The sequence below is a fragment of the Lonchura striata genome, chromosome 19 (genome assembly GCF_050655825.1).
Source record: "Lonchura striata isolate lonStrDom1 chromosome 19, ASM5065582v1, whole genome shotgun sequence".
Taxonomy (NCBI): Eukaryota; Metazoa; Chordata; class Aves; order Passeriformes; family Estrildidae; genus Lonchura; species Lonchura striata.
In genome coordinates, this window is record NC_140721.1 from 2,978,937 (window position 1) to 2,997,360 (window position 18,424).

Consider the following 18,424-nt stretch of genomic DNA (forward strand, 5'->3'; position numbering starts at 1 on the left):
ATGTAAACAATTCTATAATGGAAAAATGGAGTGGTGGAAGCCACAGAAGCCACATTTGAACTGGAATGAGGAATAAAGTGCAAATGGTTTGTTCAGGGTGATGAAGTGTGGCAGAGCAGTCCCGTGTCCTCCTGCCGTGTCTGCGTGTCCCGTGGCTCACAGGGACTCTGGCCAGGGCCAGGCTCAGAGCAACACCCCCAGCATCCCTTTGGAGCTTCCCCAAAGCCCTGGCTACCTCCAAACAATGAACAGGCCCAGGGCAGGGAGGAGAGCAGGAGCATTGAGGGGGTTCATTTCTATTTAGTGATGGTTTAACTCTGAATGGAGCAGGGAACCAGCTTCAAACAGGCTGGAGGTGCCACCTTTGGAAAATCCCTGACTAAAGCCAGGAGGGTTCATTCTCATCCAGTTGTTTAATCCTCTTCACAAATAACACCTTCTCCACCCTCTCCTCCTCCTCCTGCTCTGCGTGGGGCTGCAGGAAATACTGAATGTTTTACCTCCCTGCAATAGTTCAGTTTGTTTCAACACTTGGGGAAGTCCTCTCAGATGTCCCCCTTGGACTGTGACTGTAGCTCTGCCTTTGGAAAGGACAAAACTGCTTCAAACCCCATCACACCCAACCAACACTAAATCCAGGCAATTCAGATGTGCTCCTGGCCAAACCAGGAAAACATGTAAGATCCTGAACACCAACTCCCTCACCCTCTTCTAAGGATTTTTTTTTTCCTTTTAAGCTGCAGGAGGCACTAAAAAAGGACATCAGAGGAGAAATTGAGAAGCATTCTGCTGACTCGGGTGAGAAACATTCGCTTGCCACTGCTGACGACCAGAAGGAGCCTGTGGTCAGGCCGGAATGTGATGTGTTAGAAATATCTGTACAATTTGCAAATCAAACAAGACAGGATTTGCTCATCGAGATGAACTCAACATAAATCTGTTTCTTAGCAACAGCAGTTCAGGGGAGTTTGGAAATCCCTGTCTGCACAACCCCAATGTCTCAGAGAAGGTAACTTCGAACTCTTGAACTCACAGACCTTCAAAAGGAGTTTTATTCCAGTGGTCGAAGGCACCCAAGTTGGAATGGCACAGAAATAACTTAAAGTGATGTCTTATGAAAGTAAAAATCTGTTTATCTGTAAATTATGCTTGGAAATTCATCTGTGGAAGTAGAAAGAGACAGCAGCCACATGTAAAAAAAATCATGAGTTAAAATCCTTAACAAACTGCTGATCTGTATAATTCTTACAGCAGAAAGTCTTTACCATAAGGAAAAATGATTGAATATCCAATTAAAAATGAATCCTATTTTCACGTTATTAATCATTCTGAGCACCTGGACTGGGAAGTCAATTAAAGCTCCAATAAATCCTGTATCAAGTGTTGGCTTTTCACATGCCCCTTCACAGAACAGCCAGGCTGCTCAAGTGATACAAGAACAACCACATCTAATTTTAACCTTTTATTTTTGGGGAAGATATAATTTTAGACTGGCTTTAATTTAGAAACATTTCTCAAGGAAAAGTGATATGTCTGCCAGCAAGAAAAATATTACCCTGAAGTCCTTGCTGAACTTAATGTGCTAAAAATCTGTTTTCCTCCATGGATACGCTGTTCTTCACACTGGGTTCAAGACTCAGCCTCTGCACAGGGGGGGAACATGTCATGATGTATTTGATGGAGATAAATTAGAAAAAGAAAAGCTTGCTTCTCATGGGAAACATCCTCTGAGTGATGCCTCAGGCCACGACTCATCCCATACTTATCCATGAAGTCATTACACCTCTCCAGAAAGTCACACCACACTTACAGCATCGTTTTTATCTCTGAGAGCAGTGGACAGCTACCCACAGAGAGAACTGCTCTGTGATTAAGAGGGAGAAGCTTGGTCTGGAGGTGGCTGGTAAATATGTGCAGTTTGTCTGTCTGTGCTACAAGATTAAAATGTCTCACGATTTTATAACGTCTGGTATGTGGTGCTGACTGGAAATCAGGGCTGGGGACAGAGGATTCTGTACCTAGAGCATCCTCAAGTGACACCAACATCCATCAAGTGGTCAGGGCTGGGTTTAGAAGACCTCCACAGCATTTCAAGCTGTGTATTAATTTTACAATCATGTGGCTGTGGTTAAGTTTCTATTCTCACTTCAGCCAAGCCTTGCCCCACAGTGCAGAGCTGATGGAAATTCCAAATGATCAAATGATCAGCCAAAACCTCTGAATTTGACTAAACAAGAGCCACTGAGCGAGCAGCACATGGCACCACTGTCTGTGTGAAGGGCCACGGTGCTGCTCTAAGGAGTAACATGAAAAGCAGATTTTTTTTTTTTTTTAAGGCTGTGCTTACATTACTTTCTGTAGGAACAGATAGACTCATGTCAGGGGGAGGCACAATTGCAAGAATCCAAGTTTATTTTGTGCTGCTGACAGAAAATCATTAATAAAATCACAAAATACTCTGTCAGTGTTCTCTCCTTGCCATCCCCTCATTTCTAAAGAGCAAACCTCAGCATTTATTCAAATTGCCACCAGCAGTGGTGATTGGCTTTAGAATCTCCAATTAGAGACCGTTCTGCACAATTATTGTTATCTTCAACCTGCTCCAGGAAGCAGGACATGAAAGGTATAAAGTTCAGCCTGTGCATTAAAAAAAACAAAACCAAAATAACGTAGACACTCCAAGGGAGCAAATGTGGAAAAAAACACAATGTGCCCTCCCGGCAGAGATCTGACAGAACAAACTGTTGAGGAAGTAGAGAGCAGATAATGAAAACAGGGCGTTAGCTTCTCAAAGGTAAAGTCCATCAACCCTCAGGAGGAAGAAAAGGGTGCAGCCACCTTCCCATTAACTCCTCCATCACCCCATTAACTCCTCCATCACCCCGGACTGTTCTTGCACAGCCTGACCTAAGCCAGCAGTGCTGGCTTTCCTTTCTGTAGATATCTACAGGCATCTGACACAACAACAGGAGCACTCAGGGGTACCAAGGCTTCAGAGGAACCTTTTTCTCCTTGAGAACACCACTTTTCACCTCAGATTTTTAAAATGCAAGCGAGCCACCAGAAATTTTAAGGAACGCCCAGATTGCACAACTGACTTAGCAGCAGTGTCCAGTTAATTCAGCACACCCTCCCAGTTCATCAGTGAAATGAATTAATATCAAAGCTGCAGTTTCAAGCAGAACAGAGCCCAGGTGTGCTGGAAGCTGGAATTTATAGGGAGATAATTGCAAAAGTGATTTTAAAAAAAAGTTTTATGTTGATTCACATATTCCAGGATATTTCAGTTCATTGTAGAAAGCTTAGGACAGCTGGAGGAAGTAGTTTAAAGACAGGAAAGAAACAAATGACAGAGTAAGAGACAAAAACGACCCTCACACCAACAGGCTCCATTTCAACTTATTTTAGAATTAATTTCTGCCTTCTGCACCCTCCACGTATTTGTCTTTCAACCACCTCAGCAATTCAATAGCAGTAACGTGAGCACAGGTATTAGAACCCTTTTTTATTTCCTTTGTTTTAGGCTTGCAAGTTGACGTGAGAACTGGAGAAGAGTGAGGGCTGGAAATGAACACCTCACTTCACAAGAAGAATTCAGCACTGCTGCACCTCCCACCTGGCTGAGGCAGCTCAGCCTTTGTTTCTCACTTTTTCCTTTACACACAGAACCATCATTTTCTGGGTTACTCACAATAGTTTTGAATGATCTGCTTAGAAAGAGCAAAACCTCTCCTGAAGATGATGATTACTATGAAAATACTCCTGTGTTAGTCACGAGGAAGTAAATGGAGAAAAGAAAATGAGAATAAGTTGTGTGGGTTTCTAAATTATTCTGTCTACTCCATAAAAGCAGAGTAAGTCCTGTTCTGTGAGCTTTTCTTTTAAGAGGGACTTAAGTAATTTTTATCATGAGTCCTTACAAGCTCAGCTCCTGAAACAACAGAACTAAAAGGAATTAGGTTTGACTTTAAAAAGCTTTTAGCAGTCCTGACAGGAAACCATTTATTTGTGTGGATTTGTTGTTTTTTTTTTTTAATTATTTACACCACCAACATCTTTTTTCCAAGATAATGGACTCATTATTGCACAAGTGTCTGGCTTTTAAATCTTCAAATTCTAACCTAAACCAGTTTGGGTAGGGCCAACTCAGGGCTTGTTTCAGCTGCAAACTCTGACGGTTTGGAGAGGCCAGAATGTGACCCCTGGTGTGGGGAACCAATTCAGAATGAAAGTGAGATGCTGAGCTCTCAAAGACAAACCCAGACTTTCTCTCTCAGGGCAGCACAGGCAATAAGGCACTGCCTTTCTGACTAATTTTTCTCTTTAAAGGCAAATTTCTGCTCTTTTTTTTTTTATTTTCTATATTCCTAGTCTTTATTTTTTGCTGTGCCCTCTTCCACTCTGCTGCCGAGCAGCACTGTAAGAATTCCTGACAAACCCACATATTCCAGCACTGAAATATCCGGGCTGGACCTCGGCACAACCATTGCTATTGTACCTCACATTTCCTGTTTGTGTTCGCCCAGGGCCTGGCCACCAGCACAAACCCCCTCAGCAGTTAAATAAAAATGTCCCCCCTCAGCAGCTAAATAAAAATGTACCCCCTCAGCAGTTAAATAAAAACCCCCTCAGCCGAGCCCCCAGCAAACAAAATCCACGTTTAAGCACCAAAAACACCAACAATGCAAACAGCCAGAGCTCTGAGCTTTTGAGGGGTGAGGAATTCGGTGCCATTCATCCCCACTGGGATTTCACTTCCCCGTGGAGAGGGGGTGTTACCGGTGCCCTCAACCACTTGTTTTAAGCACATTTTTTTGGCCACATCTTTGACAAAAAATCCGTTTTTCAGAGCTGAAGTGAAACCAAAGCACGAGGCAGAGCTTTGGGTGGGGATGGCCTCAGCCCATGATCCCAACCCAACGCTGCACCTCCTGTCCCCTGCGGCATCGCCACCTCATTCATTCATCTTCAGCAGCAAAGATCTCTCAGAGATGTACAAACACCAAAAATTCCTCATGAGTTACCCTCAGCCATCCTCTGCTGGTAATGAGGTGATTCATGCTGCTCGTATTTTAATCTACCACCAACAGAAAACATCTCAGGGCCGAGGAAAAAGCCATGTACTGCTAAAACCAGTATTTGGAGTCATTAATCATAATAGTTTTATTTCCTACAGAACCACATCACGATTCCTATTTTTAAGGGTTGTTTTTAAAGAATTGTGAAAAACCTTTAATGGGCTTCAGGAAAATAAGCCAGCAGGCTTGTTTTGAAAGTGTCAGAATGGAAAGGATTCTTGGAAGAGTGGCCTGCTTCCCTGCTCCTGCGTTGAAGATCTGCTCTGTGCCAGCCCTTAGCTCAGTGCCAAGTACAGCATGAGAATTGTTTCCCAAAAAGCCATGTCAGATTTTACATCCAGTGCTGGCAACAACTAAGGAAACAGCATTAAACAAGGAACTGACACATCAGACAATGTTCAGGCCCTTTCTAACATATAAAAAGCTCTCCAATTACAGGAACAGCAATTAAAAGCCTGGTATCAAAACCTGACACACTCAACCTGTTCCTCTTGCACCAAGGATTGGTGACCAAAAAAATCCCAAATCAGATGTGAACTGAAATGATCCTGAGGCAGCAGCAGGCAGCAGCAGCCTCCCACACTGAGGCTGCTTTAAATTCTACTTTTAGCAATTTCCAAGTACTCTCTTCTCAGTTAACCCCGGGATCTCTCCTGGCACCGGAATGCAGCTCCAAAAAGCAGCTGGTGAGAGATGCTCTGAAGGATGCAGACAAATGACAGTTTTCAACACTGCAAAAGCAGCTAAGCAGGCCAGGGAAAGCAAACATCAGAGTCATTCACATCCTGCAGCCATTGCATAACCACTTCCATGGCCTGCCCAATTCTTGGGAATGGCCATAAGCAGTAAATGGCTAATCCAGTGTATTTCATTCAGATGCACCTGTGTGACAGCTGAAGGAGCCTGAGCAGGTGCCTACATGCCACCAATTCCTCCACGTGCCCTCAGTGGCACACACAGTGTTGCAAGTCCCAGCAGAGCTCAGCACCACATGGGTGGGCCCAAGGGCATTGTTCTCCCAGCATGTAATTGCATTCCCAACAATCTCCCCGTACATACAGCTTTAAAATGAGCAATTAATTAAAAACAATTTGAAAGCACTTACTGGATCTATTCTCTATTGCTAGCAAATCCAGGCACTGAAGCAGGGGAGGATTTGTTTTTGTAACTTTTCGTTTCTTTGAGTCAACAGAAGAATAAGTTTTACCATTATGAAGAAATATAATTCAGGTACATGGAACATGGAAAGGAGACCAATGGTAATTCAGAAGTTAATATTGAGAGCCCCACTTAATGTGTCATATTTCTACTTTTAGATGGAACTGCTGTACAATTAACAAAGCAAAATAGTTACAACTCCTCCCTTTGAGAGCTGGAGCTTCTAATTGCATTATTTCCAGATGGGTTAAATCCAGAACACCACGCTGAAAGAGTTCACCCCTGAAAGCTGCAGCAGCAGCCTCAGGTTAGTACTGCTTGTTCCCTCTCATGCCGAGCAGATACCAAGCACTGTTTTACTACAGTGATAACATATTCCATGTACACCTTCCTGGTACAGCTGCAGTGATAAGAATATTAACAGTTCAAACACGGTTTGTTAGGGTCAGGAGCTGCTGTTTTTACACTCCCTCTGCCATCTAGTGGCAACAACCGCGTGGTTTCCACCGAGGTGTAAACTATGAGGTGCTCAGGCAATGCCCAGAAGGTGTTAATTGACCATGCTAATCACTAAATCTTGCTCAGAAATAATAAAAAAAAAAAGGTAAACAAATCCTGTCTTCTTGTTCCTGCAATCACTGCCTTCACGGAATTCCCTCAGTGAAACAGGAACATGCTTATCTGCCTCATATATTTAAAGCAAACCAGTATTTCTCCTGTAGTGTTTACACTTTAGATGTTGATGGTACATTTTAATTACATTTTACTCCATAACCACCTTCTAATTACTCAATGTAATCGATTCAGTCTGTTTCCCCCTCCTAACAAAGTTATATGAAGCCTTCCCTTTTATGTTCCAAATAAATACCTTCTCTAACAATATTAAACTCAATTTCTTTTCCTGGGTGACACATCCCTGTAATCTTTGGAAGGCTGTTAACCTCCCAGACAGCCACCTTAAGTTATACTGATAAACCAGCTGAAAAGTTGTATTTCCTATAAATTATTTCAGTGTCAGCTGAAGTCATGGAGTCATGGCCTAAGTACCTCCATGAGGTTCACATATTCCACAGCATGATCAAAGTGATGCATTATGGAATTTTTCTACATTGAAGTAATTTAGAACTTTGATTTTTAAATACAGAGTAAAAGAAAGGTTCCACCTCCTGTAAGAAAAGAATTCATTCCACAACCTTTAAAGACAGAAGCTACACTCAGAGCAAATCTGAGGCTGCTCATCCCATGCCATTCCATCTCCCAAGCACTGCCCTGCTGGAGGGAGAGGTAAGAGTTTCCTGTAGTGTTTTCTGTGTTATTGTTAATGATTAAAGCAGCTCTGAAAGTAAACATCTGTAATGGTTCCAAATACAAGATGACATTTGTTGCATGAACTGGTTTTAATTATTTTGTGGCCATGAATCCTTTTCTTGAATCCAGGACAGTGGTTTCATAACCCAGGAACTAATCCAATGGCCAAAAGCAAAACACACCCAAACATTTCCCTGACTTTCATAGCTACATTGAGATAAACAACATCATGCAAATTTTAATATTGTATCTTCATAGAAAAACATTGTTCTTGCTATTATTTTCAAAGCAAAACTAATACAGACAGAACTTTAAACCAGCTGCCTGTTTTGGTGGCTTCAGTTAGAAAAATGATCATTTTAAGCTACTAAAAAAATACTCTGAAAAATTTTAAATGGAAACACTTGAGCTGTACACAGTAGGACAGACTTCATTTAAATGACGAGATTAGAGGATAGAGCTTGCAGATTTGGCTCATTGTTTCAAAGTGAGGATTAACCAACAGCAGGCCAATATCCACAGTTCAACAAACACAGAGCTTACAAACTACAGAGCAAGGTGAGGCTGTGTAGAACATGAACAGCATTCTCCAGAGCACCAACTTTAGATGTATTTAACTTGCAGAAAATGATTTATTTTCCAATTTTAAAATATGCAACAATTAAAGTACTCAATCCAAAAAGGACATGGCTTGAAATATCCTTACCAAATAGAGCAGAAAGGTGTGGAGACCTGTTCCAAGACCAACAGAGGACAGAATGCCCAATCCTACCCAGTAGGCACACCAGAAGAACTTCTTCTCCATGTATCGCACATACTGAGCAAGGAAAGTCACAAAAAAAGAAAAAAATATATAAATTATGAAATCTCCAAAGGAGAAAATTAAGCTACAAGCTAACACAGACATTTATCTGGATTATAGCAATTATAAATACTTCTATTTGCAATTTATTACAGCAACAGCACAGACATGTGGAGGAAACAGTGCACTTTCAAAAGAAAAAAAAAAAAGCCTCACATTTTGGAATCAACAAGTTTCCAAGGAGATGGAAATTCAGGTTTAATAGTAGGAGGTGGAAATTCAGAACAGGCCCATGAGGAGCAAACCCCAGAAAGTGTCAGGTAGAGCCCAGGCAGCTCAGGGAATTGTCTGAACAGTTTAAATAAAGGACTAAAACCAGCTGCACTCTCAGTGAGACTGCTGGATGTTGCATCTTGGAGCAGTGAGTAGCAGGTTTGTTACTTTTAAGCAAACATTAAAATGCTGGTTGCGTGCTGCACTCAGAAATGAGGGAATATGGGAAAGCCACAGCAGGTTCTGGCCACTATTTCACACCATCCATGGACCAACAGCACCAAAGTGAAGTTTACACCACTCTTATCCAGGCTGCAAACCTGCAGGGCACAAAAACACCTTGAAAATGCCAAGTGCATGTGGCTGACACCTCCTTAACAGGGAGCTCCTGCAGTGGCTGTCACCTCAGGGTGACACTGGCCTCAGCAGTCCCAGAGGATCAGGTTTCTCCCCAGCAGGCTCGAGGAAACCTGGGCAGTCAGGATTTGGGGTCCAGAACTGCAGATCCCTCAGGCAGGCAGTGCCACACCACAGCAGGAGGGATGGAAGCAAGTTCTCTGGAACTGGGAACCTGCTCATTTCACAGCTGTGACAGCAGCTGGAAATAGTTTTTAAAAGGGCTCAGTGTCCTCCAGGAAACTCTGGAACTCCAAGAGAAATGGGGAAGAGAAGGGTGCAGACAGCACCATCACTAAGCTTAAGCCATGTCTTACACTTCCAGTGCTGCAAAAGCACCAGGCTTTTTGTTCACATCACAGGAATTGATCTGAAGCATGGAATCATTTTACATCTTTACATGTGCCTGTCCCAGCTGGGCAGGAGACTTCCACAGCAACACAAGAATCACTTCTTGGGAACCACGAAGTGTTACTCAGGGTAACACTTCCCCTCAGGAGCTCCCACCAGCATTAAAATCTTGTTGACAGCAGCTGTGAAGGAGTGCTGCAGCACCTGGGGTGTGCTTCACTCAGGAACAGATGAGACACCTCCAGATCCACCAGAACAGATCAGATGCCACAGCTCATCCCTCCCCACCTCTGAAACACAACTCATGCACACCAACAGAGCAGTCACGACTTGAGAAACAAAACCTTAGTGAGCAGCTCAAAAGATACATGACAAATGCATGGAGATGCCAGCACAATGGATTCAATTCCCAGCACAGGGAAGGAGTGGGAGCCAGGGAAGCAGAGGTGGTACCTGTTGATGTGCTCCCTCGATGTAGTACAGGGCTGTGAGCACTGCCAGTGCCAGCAACACGAACACCAGGACCCCTCGCCGCTGCCACAATCTTAAAGACAAATGGCAAATTAGGGTTTTTCATCCTTAAAACTGCATTTCAAAGTAACTCAGTTACCTCTGGGGACTGGGGCTGCCTGGATGTGCTCAGCAGGGACAATGTAAACCTCCCAAGAAAGTATCTGGGCAGCCTTTACTCTTTAGAGAAAAAATCTCTGCATCACTGTCAAGCGAGATCAAAGTTCAGCCACTCATATTTTGCTTTTTTTAATAAAGAAAAACAAAGTAACTGTCTGAAAACAAACACAAGCTGAAAACAATTCAGCTTCTGGAGCCAAGAGTCAGACCCAGGCCCTGAGCAGCAGCTGTGGCCAAGCACAGAGCAAAGCAGGCCTTGCACTGGCCCTGGGCAAGGATGAGCTGGGTGGAATTCAGAAGAGCTGATTTCCAGCTGTGCTGCTGGGCAGAACCACAGTGACAGTCACAGGAACAAATCTTCACATTATTTTGTTTTCCCTTATCTATTAAAAATTAATATCTTGTAATTTAATAAATATATTTTAGGTAGCACTGAAGCATTAGGTGAGTAAATGGAGAAGTTTTTTTCCGAAGTAATTTGCTATCAAATAATTTTTGAGCATGTTTGGTTTTACTCTTTTTTTTCCTGTCTGATGTGTATGTGGCCACACACAGTAGATTAGCAAATACATTTATTATTTTCCAGAAAACACTACTATATTGTTACCTAATGATACATAAAAAAATAAATGTTAGCATCACTTAAAATTTATAGTTTATAGCAAACTATAAACACAACTTATCTATTTAGACAGAAACATAAAAATGTGAGGCATAACACAGGAAAACAGTCACAAATATTTCATATTAAGCAAACTGAAAAGAGCACTCAAAACATTTTAAAATTAAAATTAGTGCTGCTTACATTAGTATGACAATTGAATTTCCAAATGATTGTCATTCAAAACACAATTTATGCAATGGAACACAGGAGATCATTAAGAGTCAATCTGAGGTCTCAACTTAATAGCTTGTAATAGTCAGGGTTATTTTCTGTACAGATTCTGTCAGGGGAGTGCCAGACAACTGAATGTGCTGCTCAGCAGAGGAGGCAAATGCTATCTGTAACAAAATTGGATGTCTAGGAAGCCAAATAAGATTTGAGGTCTTAAAATAAATCCTCAAATGTTATTTCTGCTTAGTTTAAATAAATGCTTGGCGATTGTCAGAAGTTACAGAGGTCAGAGCCAGTAAAACAGTTCTCAGAGACAATTCCTAATGGTAGTTTAAAGAATGCACATAATAAAATAAATAGGCTTGGGCGGTTTGATTTTTCTGAGGGTGGGTGGGGGGGGGGTAAAAGGGAATTAAGGCTTCACTACATAAACCTGGTATTTTTCAAACAAATAATTTCAAAAGAAAATGGCAACTGTCAGCAAATATGGACTGCCAGCACCTCCAGCCTAGTCCAGAGGCAGTGAGAGAACCCTGAGCACCAGGCTCAGCTCAGCCTGCAGAGCAGCAGCCCAACAGCTGGAGTCACCCAAGGTGACATTAGACCCTGTCTCCTGACTGGGAAAGGCTTTGTAAACTCAGTCCCAAGCACAACAGAGCCCAGGTACCAACACAAGCACTGGATGGCTGCTACTCTTGGTGTTTTCATTGCAAATTACACTCATGTTTTGGCAGCCTAAACCCCGGCCTTGTGTCTTAAGAAATGGCTCTGCATTTCAGCACTAGCAGGGAATGGCAGGACTGCTCCTCACAAATTCTCCCACTGGAATAAAAACTGGTTTTATCCAGTGTGAAAATAGCACTCAAGGGAAGTGCTTTAATAAATCATTTCCTGCTGTAAAAGGGTCCACAGAGAAGCAAAGTCCTCTTTACAGCATCATAAACATCACTGCAAGCTCCACAGAACCCTGATTGCCCTGATCTCTGCCCTGGCTGAGCTATTTGAAGATTACTCAGTGACACCAACACCTTCATTAGTAGGTCAGTGCTGACACTGCAGCCATAAGCACAATAACCCTTTGCCTTGAGGATCCCTTAACACTGTCCCACTCTTTCAAATTGTAATATTCAACTCTTCAGAAAGGCAGTTTGCCATTTGCTCCCCCAAGCACCTTGCTGCACTTATGTAATTTAGGCAGAAGGTCTGAGAGCTCAGCTACAAGTGTGGGATGTTCCAGCAGCCACCTTGAAGGGACAAAAATACACATGTTCTCTGAAATAAACAGTTTTCAAGTTGTGAATCATCAGGGAAAGTGAGATGTCAGAATGACCTACTGAATCAGAGCATGGGTTTGCCCAGAATGCTTAGTAGAAGTTAAAGAAATGATCTTTACTTTATGGTCCATTCCTTCAAGTTTATTAGAGTTTCCAGGCAAAAATACTGCAAGGTAACAAGCGGTTTTTTCCACAGTACAATATTCAACCTCTCCTCTCGCTCCCTTCTCTTCCGCTCACTCAGCATCGAGGAATCTGCAAATGCAAAGCAAAAAAGAAAATATGGAAAAGCACAGGCTGGCAGGTCAGCTGCTATCCCACCCAAAAATACACTGAATTGTTTTTTTAAAATTTGTTAGGAAGCTAATGTGAGCTCTCAGTTGTCTTTTCTCCTGATCCCAAAGCATCTGCTGCCATGCCTCAGGAGTGAGGTGACATCCAGGGAATGCTCCCAGTGGTTTGCTCCCCCCTGGCACTCAGGGAACCAGAGTGCCCCAGCCTGGCACCCCAGCAGCCTTTCTGCAGGGCACTGCCTGAGGAGCTGAAAGCAGCCACCAGCCCAGGCCAAATGTGACCTCAGCACCTGCTGCAGGGACATTTCCCTCTGAACTTCTGAGCTGGGTCTTTTCCAGCAGAGCTGCTCCCAGCCTCCCACCTCCAGAGGATGGAATTACACGGTGTAACTGGATAGCAGCACCTGCCCTCCCAGGCAGGAGCCTGTCCAGCCTCTCCCTCTGGAAAGGAGCTGCTTTTGGAGCACAGCCCTGCCTGGCACTGAGCTCACAGCCAGCCCAGGCCCTGCTCACAAAAAGGCTTTTCTAATCAAGGTGTGATTTTGTGATGAATAAAACCCCAAAGCCGAGCTGGTTTTTTGGAGGAGAATGGCTTGTTTACAGGTTGTCAAGCTAATGAGCAGTAGTAATTTTTAAACTTCTAAAGAATTCTGGAATAAGATTTCAAAAATAATACCAGTAAACAATGAAAAAATACACTTGTATCCAAACAGACATCAAACTTGTTTAAATATCACTTACTACACAGTCACAGCACATGTATTCTATTTTGCATTGTAATAATATTAATAAATTTTAGATTTTTAAAAAGCTGTTGCATTTAAAATATTAATCTAATCTGCTCTCCAGCATATTGTAACCCAAGATGTATTATTTCAGTCTTACGCCAGTAATTGAAACATTTTGCCTTATCAGATGCTGATATTTACACAGAAATTGCAGCTCTCATTAGTCACACAGCCCACTTAATTTTGTATTCCTTAGCTGTAAAATCAGTTGCTTAAGATGAACTAACAGAAATCCTGGCAAATACTGAAGTACATCCACATTCCCTCAGAGTTACAGGATTATTTAAGACTTTAAGTAAAAGGCTTTAATTTGTTCCATACATACAAACATGCAGTTAATCTTCTTCATTTAATGTGTGTAATAAAAATGTTTCAACCTTGTTTTTATGACCTTGTTTTTAGTAAAGGGTCGTAAAAGACAATGGTGTAAGACTGCACACAACTTGAGAAATCACTTGATTACAAAACTTAATTAAATATGGAACTGGCACATTCAAAGCTGACAGGAAATAAACAAAGATGATTATAATTTTCATGCCTTACTACATAGCATGGATAATTCAGTGACACAAAAATTTTCATTAACTTTTTTCAGGTTATTTTTCATGAGTTCTGAACATTAACCCCAGGCTACTTCAGACATACCAGCAGGAAAAACAGAGGAGAGGCAGGAGGTGAAGTAGTTAAAACTGTTTTGTTGGTAATTTATCACTGAAACCAATAAATTATAGTGACATTGAATTTCAACAGAACAGCTAGAAATTGGGAGATTAATAACTGGATCTGTCCCAGAGTAAAACAGATTTTTATTACCCAGAACTGACTTTTCAGTGCCAAAGGGTGGGGTTGTACAGCCTGACTTCCACAGCCACACACTTGCCAACAGAGTTAAACTTTTTTAGGGTTTTTTTTTGTTGATGTAGCCCCTGTTGGTACCCAGGTCAGCTTTGTGGGGCTTAAATGTATGTGACCAAGAACTTTGGGAGAGGAAAGAAGTCTAAGAGAAATGTGAATGGAAATACACAGCATGAATCTATTCCATGGCTTTGAAATCCTAAATCCTTTCAGCTTTAGAGCTGACTGAGGATTCTAAAACTGATGCAGGAACTGAGGCCTATGCAATATGTGGGCATAAAGTCACAGAATCCCAGAGTGGTTTGGGTTGGAAGGGGCCTTGATGCCCATCCCATGCCACCCCCTGGCACGGGCAGAGGCGCCAGTCTCTAGGTCAGGTGGCTCCATCCAACCTGGCCTCAAGAGAAAACCAAAATCAATTCCTTTTCAGTCCTGTGCTGTTTTACACCCCACACAGGTCAGCTGAGAACACCAAGTGATTTCCCACCTACCTGTGAAGTTGCCATTGTGCTGCTCTTTGCTCATTCTTATGCGTCTCTGGTCACAGTCTGTGCCATTCTCTGCCATTTCATAGATCAGTCACCTGTGGGGACCTGAGAGCAGAAGAAACACAAAAGGACAAGGTGTGTTTGTGGTTAGGAGCACTCCACAGTCAAAGAATGCAGAAAAACACCCAGCAGCTCTCCAAATCCAGCTCACACTCATCCTGCATTACACCATCAAACAGCAGAAAGTGATTCAATCCCTGCAGTGACAAAGATTAAAACATTTCCACCTACGTAATTCTAAATTTTTCACTCAAATGACAAAACTCCCTCACTTCTAACAGCTGAACAAAAGCTCATTAAACAAACCCCTTCCTTGACCCAACCCACTGTTTGGGCTCCAGGAGCAGCAGAGCTTCATACAAACCTCACTTCCATCCTGAGACTGGTGCTTCAGGGGTGCTCCTCACCCTGCCACTAAAGCTTTGCAGGTTGTTACTAAGTCAAAAACCTTCCTGGCTGAAAGATTAGCCCTCAGTGTGGTAACCAAGATACAGAGCTGCATCTCCTGCTTTGCACAGCCTGGTGTCTCTGAAGCACAAAAGGCAAACTCTTCAGAGGACAAGAGCTTTCTGATGGAAGCTTTGCTGGCACTGTCCATACTCTGCTGGTTTAGCCTCTCTCTTAGAGAGATCAACCCTAAAGCAAAGCCCCAAAAGAAGAGATGTGGCTTTTCTTATCCAGGAGAGTAAATAAAGCAAGAAGTGGGAGCCAGCCCAAGCCAGAGTGTTGCAAGAGCTGCCTTTTTTTTTTTTCTTCCTTAAAAAAAAAAAAAACAAAAAAACCTGAACAGCTGACAATTCTTTTATGCAATCAAACACAAAGAGAGCAACCAGTCAGAGCCCTTGTTTTAAAAACCCTCTCTTGAATCTTAAGTTTCTAGAGTTTTATTTGGAAAAGAGAGTCCCACAAAGCTAAAGCATTTTATTTGCATTGCATTTCTCCCTGTAAGCATACTTGATTTACAGTTTTTGATATGTTGCTTTTGTTGGAAAGAAAAATGGTACAATAATAAAATGACAGGTTATATAAAAAAATTTCTTCCAGTGGAAGAAGTTGAAGTTCTACAGAAAAAAATACTTCCTCATTGATTTATGTTAGGCTTAAGAGCCAAGCAGCAACTCAGGTTTGGTAAACAGGAGTGAGATCACATCTTGGACTCAGACTGCAATGATTTTTGTCAAATTTTTAAATAAAATGTTCAAAGATTTCAGATGCTGTATTTGACATTTCCAGGGTGTCACAAGTCAGTTTTAGACAAGTGTTTTTATAAACAGGTATAAACCTTGTGCATTACTTGCAATACAGATAAAATTGTAGCTAGAATCTAATTATTAAAGGTTTTAGTTAAAAATCCAGTAGTCAAAAGCACTGAGGTCTCAGGAAGGAGTCTTTTCTTCAACACCTCCCCCTGACACAAAATGTGCAGAAACAGGAATCTGTCTGATTAAACAAGGCAGCAGAAACTCATCTCATGCATGTTACAGCTTTTATTCACTGCAATGTGAACCCCAGAATACCCAAAGCGCCTAAAAAAATGAACAAAACACCTTTCCAAAAGCTGAAGAATGCCAAGGGCTCTGGAGTCAGCCAAGGACAAGAGGCCTGAGCTGCTGCAGTGGGAGCTCTAGAGCATCACTCTGCAGTCACCTGCAGCCCAGGGATTGCTCAAAGCCCAGGGAAATGGGAACCTCTCCCTCTCCCCAGGTGAGCTCAGAGCAGCCTGACACTCTGGAGCTAGCTCAGACCTCAGCTGAGGATAACAGGCCAGTTGCTATGGCAATAGCAGGATCAGATATTCAGCCACCCCTTAATTCCACCAGGACAGGTGGACAGTGCTTTGTTGCTGACTGCACTCAGCTGTGCTTATTTTTATATGTATTTAAATAAGTATTTATGAACATCTACAATGTAAGTTTATATACACACATACCCATGTATATACCACAGGAATTTACACAAACAGAGCTCAAACTGCAGAGGGCAATATTTAAATTACACACCCACACACAGCAAGCCTGATGTTCACAGAAAGCTGCTTAGGAAGCAAAAGCCATCCAGAGCTGCTGAGCACACACAGCAAGACTAAAAAAAAGTGTTCTGGCTTAGGGAACTTCAGTCACATTTTGTTGACTTAAATATAGCAAAGATTAGAAAAAAAACTGTCACAAATTTCAGTGGAAGCCACACGTTCCTCATTTTGAAATCTATCTTTTTTCACATGTGCAAATCCAGCCTTCAGAGTTAAAGTCTTGATTGGTTTGGTCTCTGCTTTCAGCTTAATTACACTCCAAGGAAGTTCATTTAGTGCAATGCCAACTGCTCTCCATGTTTGATGCTAAAGCCCTGGCTATGCACAACACTGAGTTCCAGTGCAATCCATGAAACTCCTGCATCTCTGGGGGTCTCAGGTGTGTTGTTTCCAAGGAAGGACAGCTTTTTTTCCAGGAGCTCAACTGCCAGAGCCACTTCTACCCTGCCTGCTTGGAAAGGCACTAATCCAGGATTAGCTTTGCATAACACCACCTCAAGTACACAAGTCAATGTTTGCACTGAAGCAGATAAATAATCCCCTTCCACACTTCTGTAGGACAAATACTTGTCAAGAAGGTCTTAAAGTTCAACCGTTCTGCAGAAAAGCTCTAAAATTTCCTATTTAAAAACACAGCTGACTTGGAGATGGGATTCCTATCATATGGCAGGGCTGAATGGGCTGCAAACCCTTCCTGGCTCCAGAAAAGAATCTCCCTGGTTTAACCAAGTCTAATTATATTCAAAGCATCTTAGCAAAGGGACTGGAGGATGCACATCCCCTCAGCTCAGCACCCTTCATCTGCTGTGCTGCTTGATGCCCATTAGAACCACCAGTCCTGCACTAATGCCTCCCCACAGGGATCGACTGGAGTGGGAGTCTGACCCAAAATGGAGTTTATCCTTCATTAACTCACTCCATATTCTGAAGTCTACACCCAATCCATGAGAGCTCGCCACAGGAAATTAAATTCCATCTGCTAAACAGAACTTCACTTCTGACAGATGCTGGGAAAGACACAGAGCCCATCTCTAAAAATAAAATTGCCTACTACATGGAGTACTTAGCAGCAAACATAAAAATAAACTATTTAAAAGAGCAAGGAAAACAACTGTGGCCAGTTTTTGTATCAGGGTGGCTGAGATCATGTTAGAGATGTGTTCACACAAGAAGTGCTTTGTAGGGCTGAACAAAGAGCTGACAATGCACCATTGAGCTTTAGTGCAACCCAAAACATGAAGTATAAAAAGACAATTATTGATAGTCAAAAATGCAAATTGATCAACAAAAAGGGTTTCTAGTAACTGTGACTGGCACTTCACAGTATAAGTGAGACAAAGCAAAACAAGCTATCAGAGCATGAGAACACAGCAAAATTGGACACTGCAGTATCTGCTCTCTGTAATCAGAAAAAAAAGGACAAAAGTCTCTTCTCTGAAGCTCTGGGGAGGCTGTGGAAGCACACAAGGGTTGGGTACACGTATGCAAAAGGAACCAGTTTTGGACCAGGCAGATGGGTGTCTGCACTCTAACCTGGAGGAGCAGAACGTGGACTCATGTTCTGTACTAAGGATTTTTGGAGGACTCCTCTCCTGTGTGCTGGAACAACAAGAAAGCTGTTTGCATGATCTCACTGCTCTCCCAGACATCGCTTGAATCACTAATTCTTGCCACTTCTTACTGAAAGAGCCCTGACTCTCATCTCCATCAATTCCTGCTCACACAACTCCAAGAACCAGAGCTGGAGCTTGAAGCATTTTGTTGTTCCCCACAACCACATCAGTAATAAATAATTTCCAGTTAGCT

At 42.4% G+C, this 18,424-nt stretch overlaps 1 protein-coding gene across 10 annotated transcripts in view; it reads right to left on the reverse strand.

The window, feature by feature from the left end:
• Nucleotides 1–18,424, reverse strand: part of VMP1 (vacuole membrane protein 1) — a 62,246-nt gene that overhangs the window by 40,440 nt on the left and 3,382 nt on the right. For 9 of the 10 annotated variants that reach the window (XM_077787564.2, XM_077787565.2, XM_085557070.1 and 6 more), the window contains 4 exons: nt 14,533–14,634; nt 12,225–12,360; nt 9,820–9,910; nt 8,251–8,361 (listed from right to left, as the gene is read on the reverse strand). In XM_077787564.2, coding sequence (XP_077643690.1) covers nt 8,251–8,361; nt 9,820–9,910; nt 12,225–12,360; nt 14,533–14,608 — 414 coding nt within the window. In that variant the 5' untranslated portion in view covers nt 14,609–14,634. Of the gene's footprint in view, nt 1–8,250; nt 8,362–9,819; nt 9,911–12,224; nt 12,361–14,532; nt 14,635–14,953; nt 18,111–18,424 lie in introns of those variants that run through there. The other variant, XM_085557067.1, reaches the window with a different exon arrangement.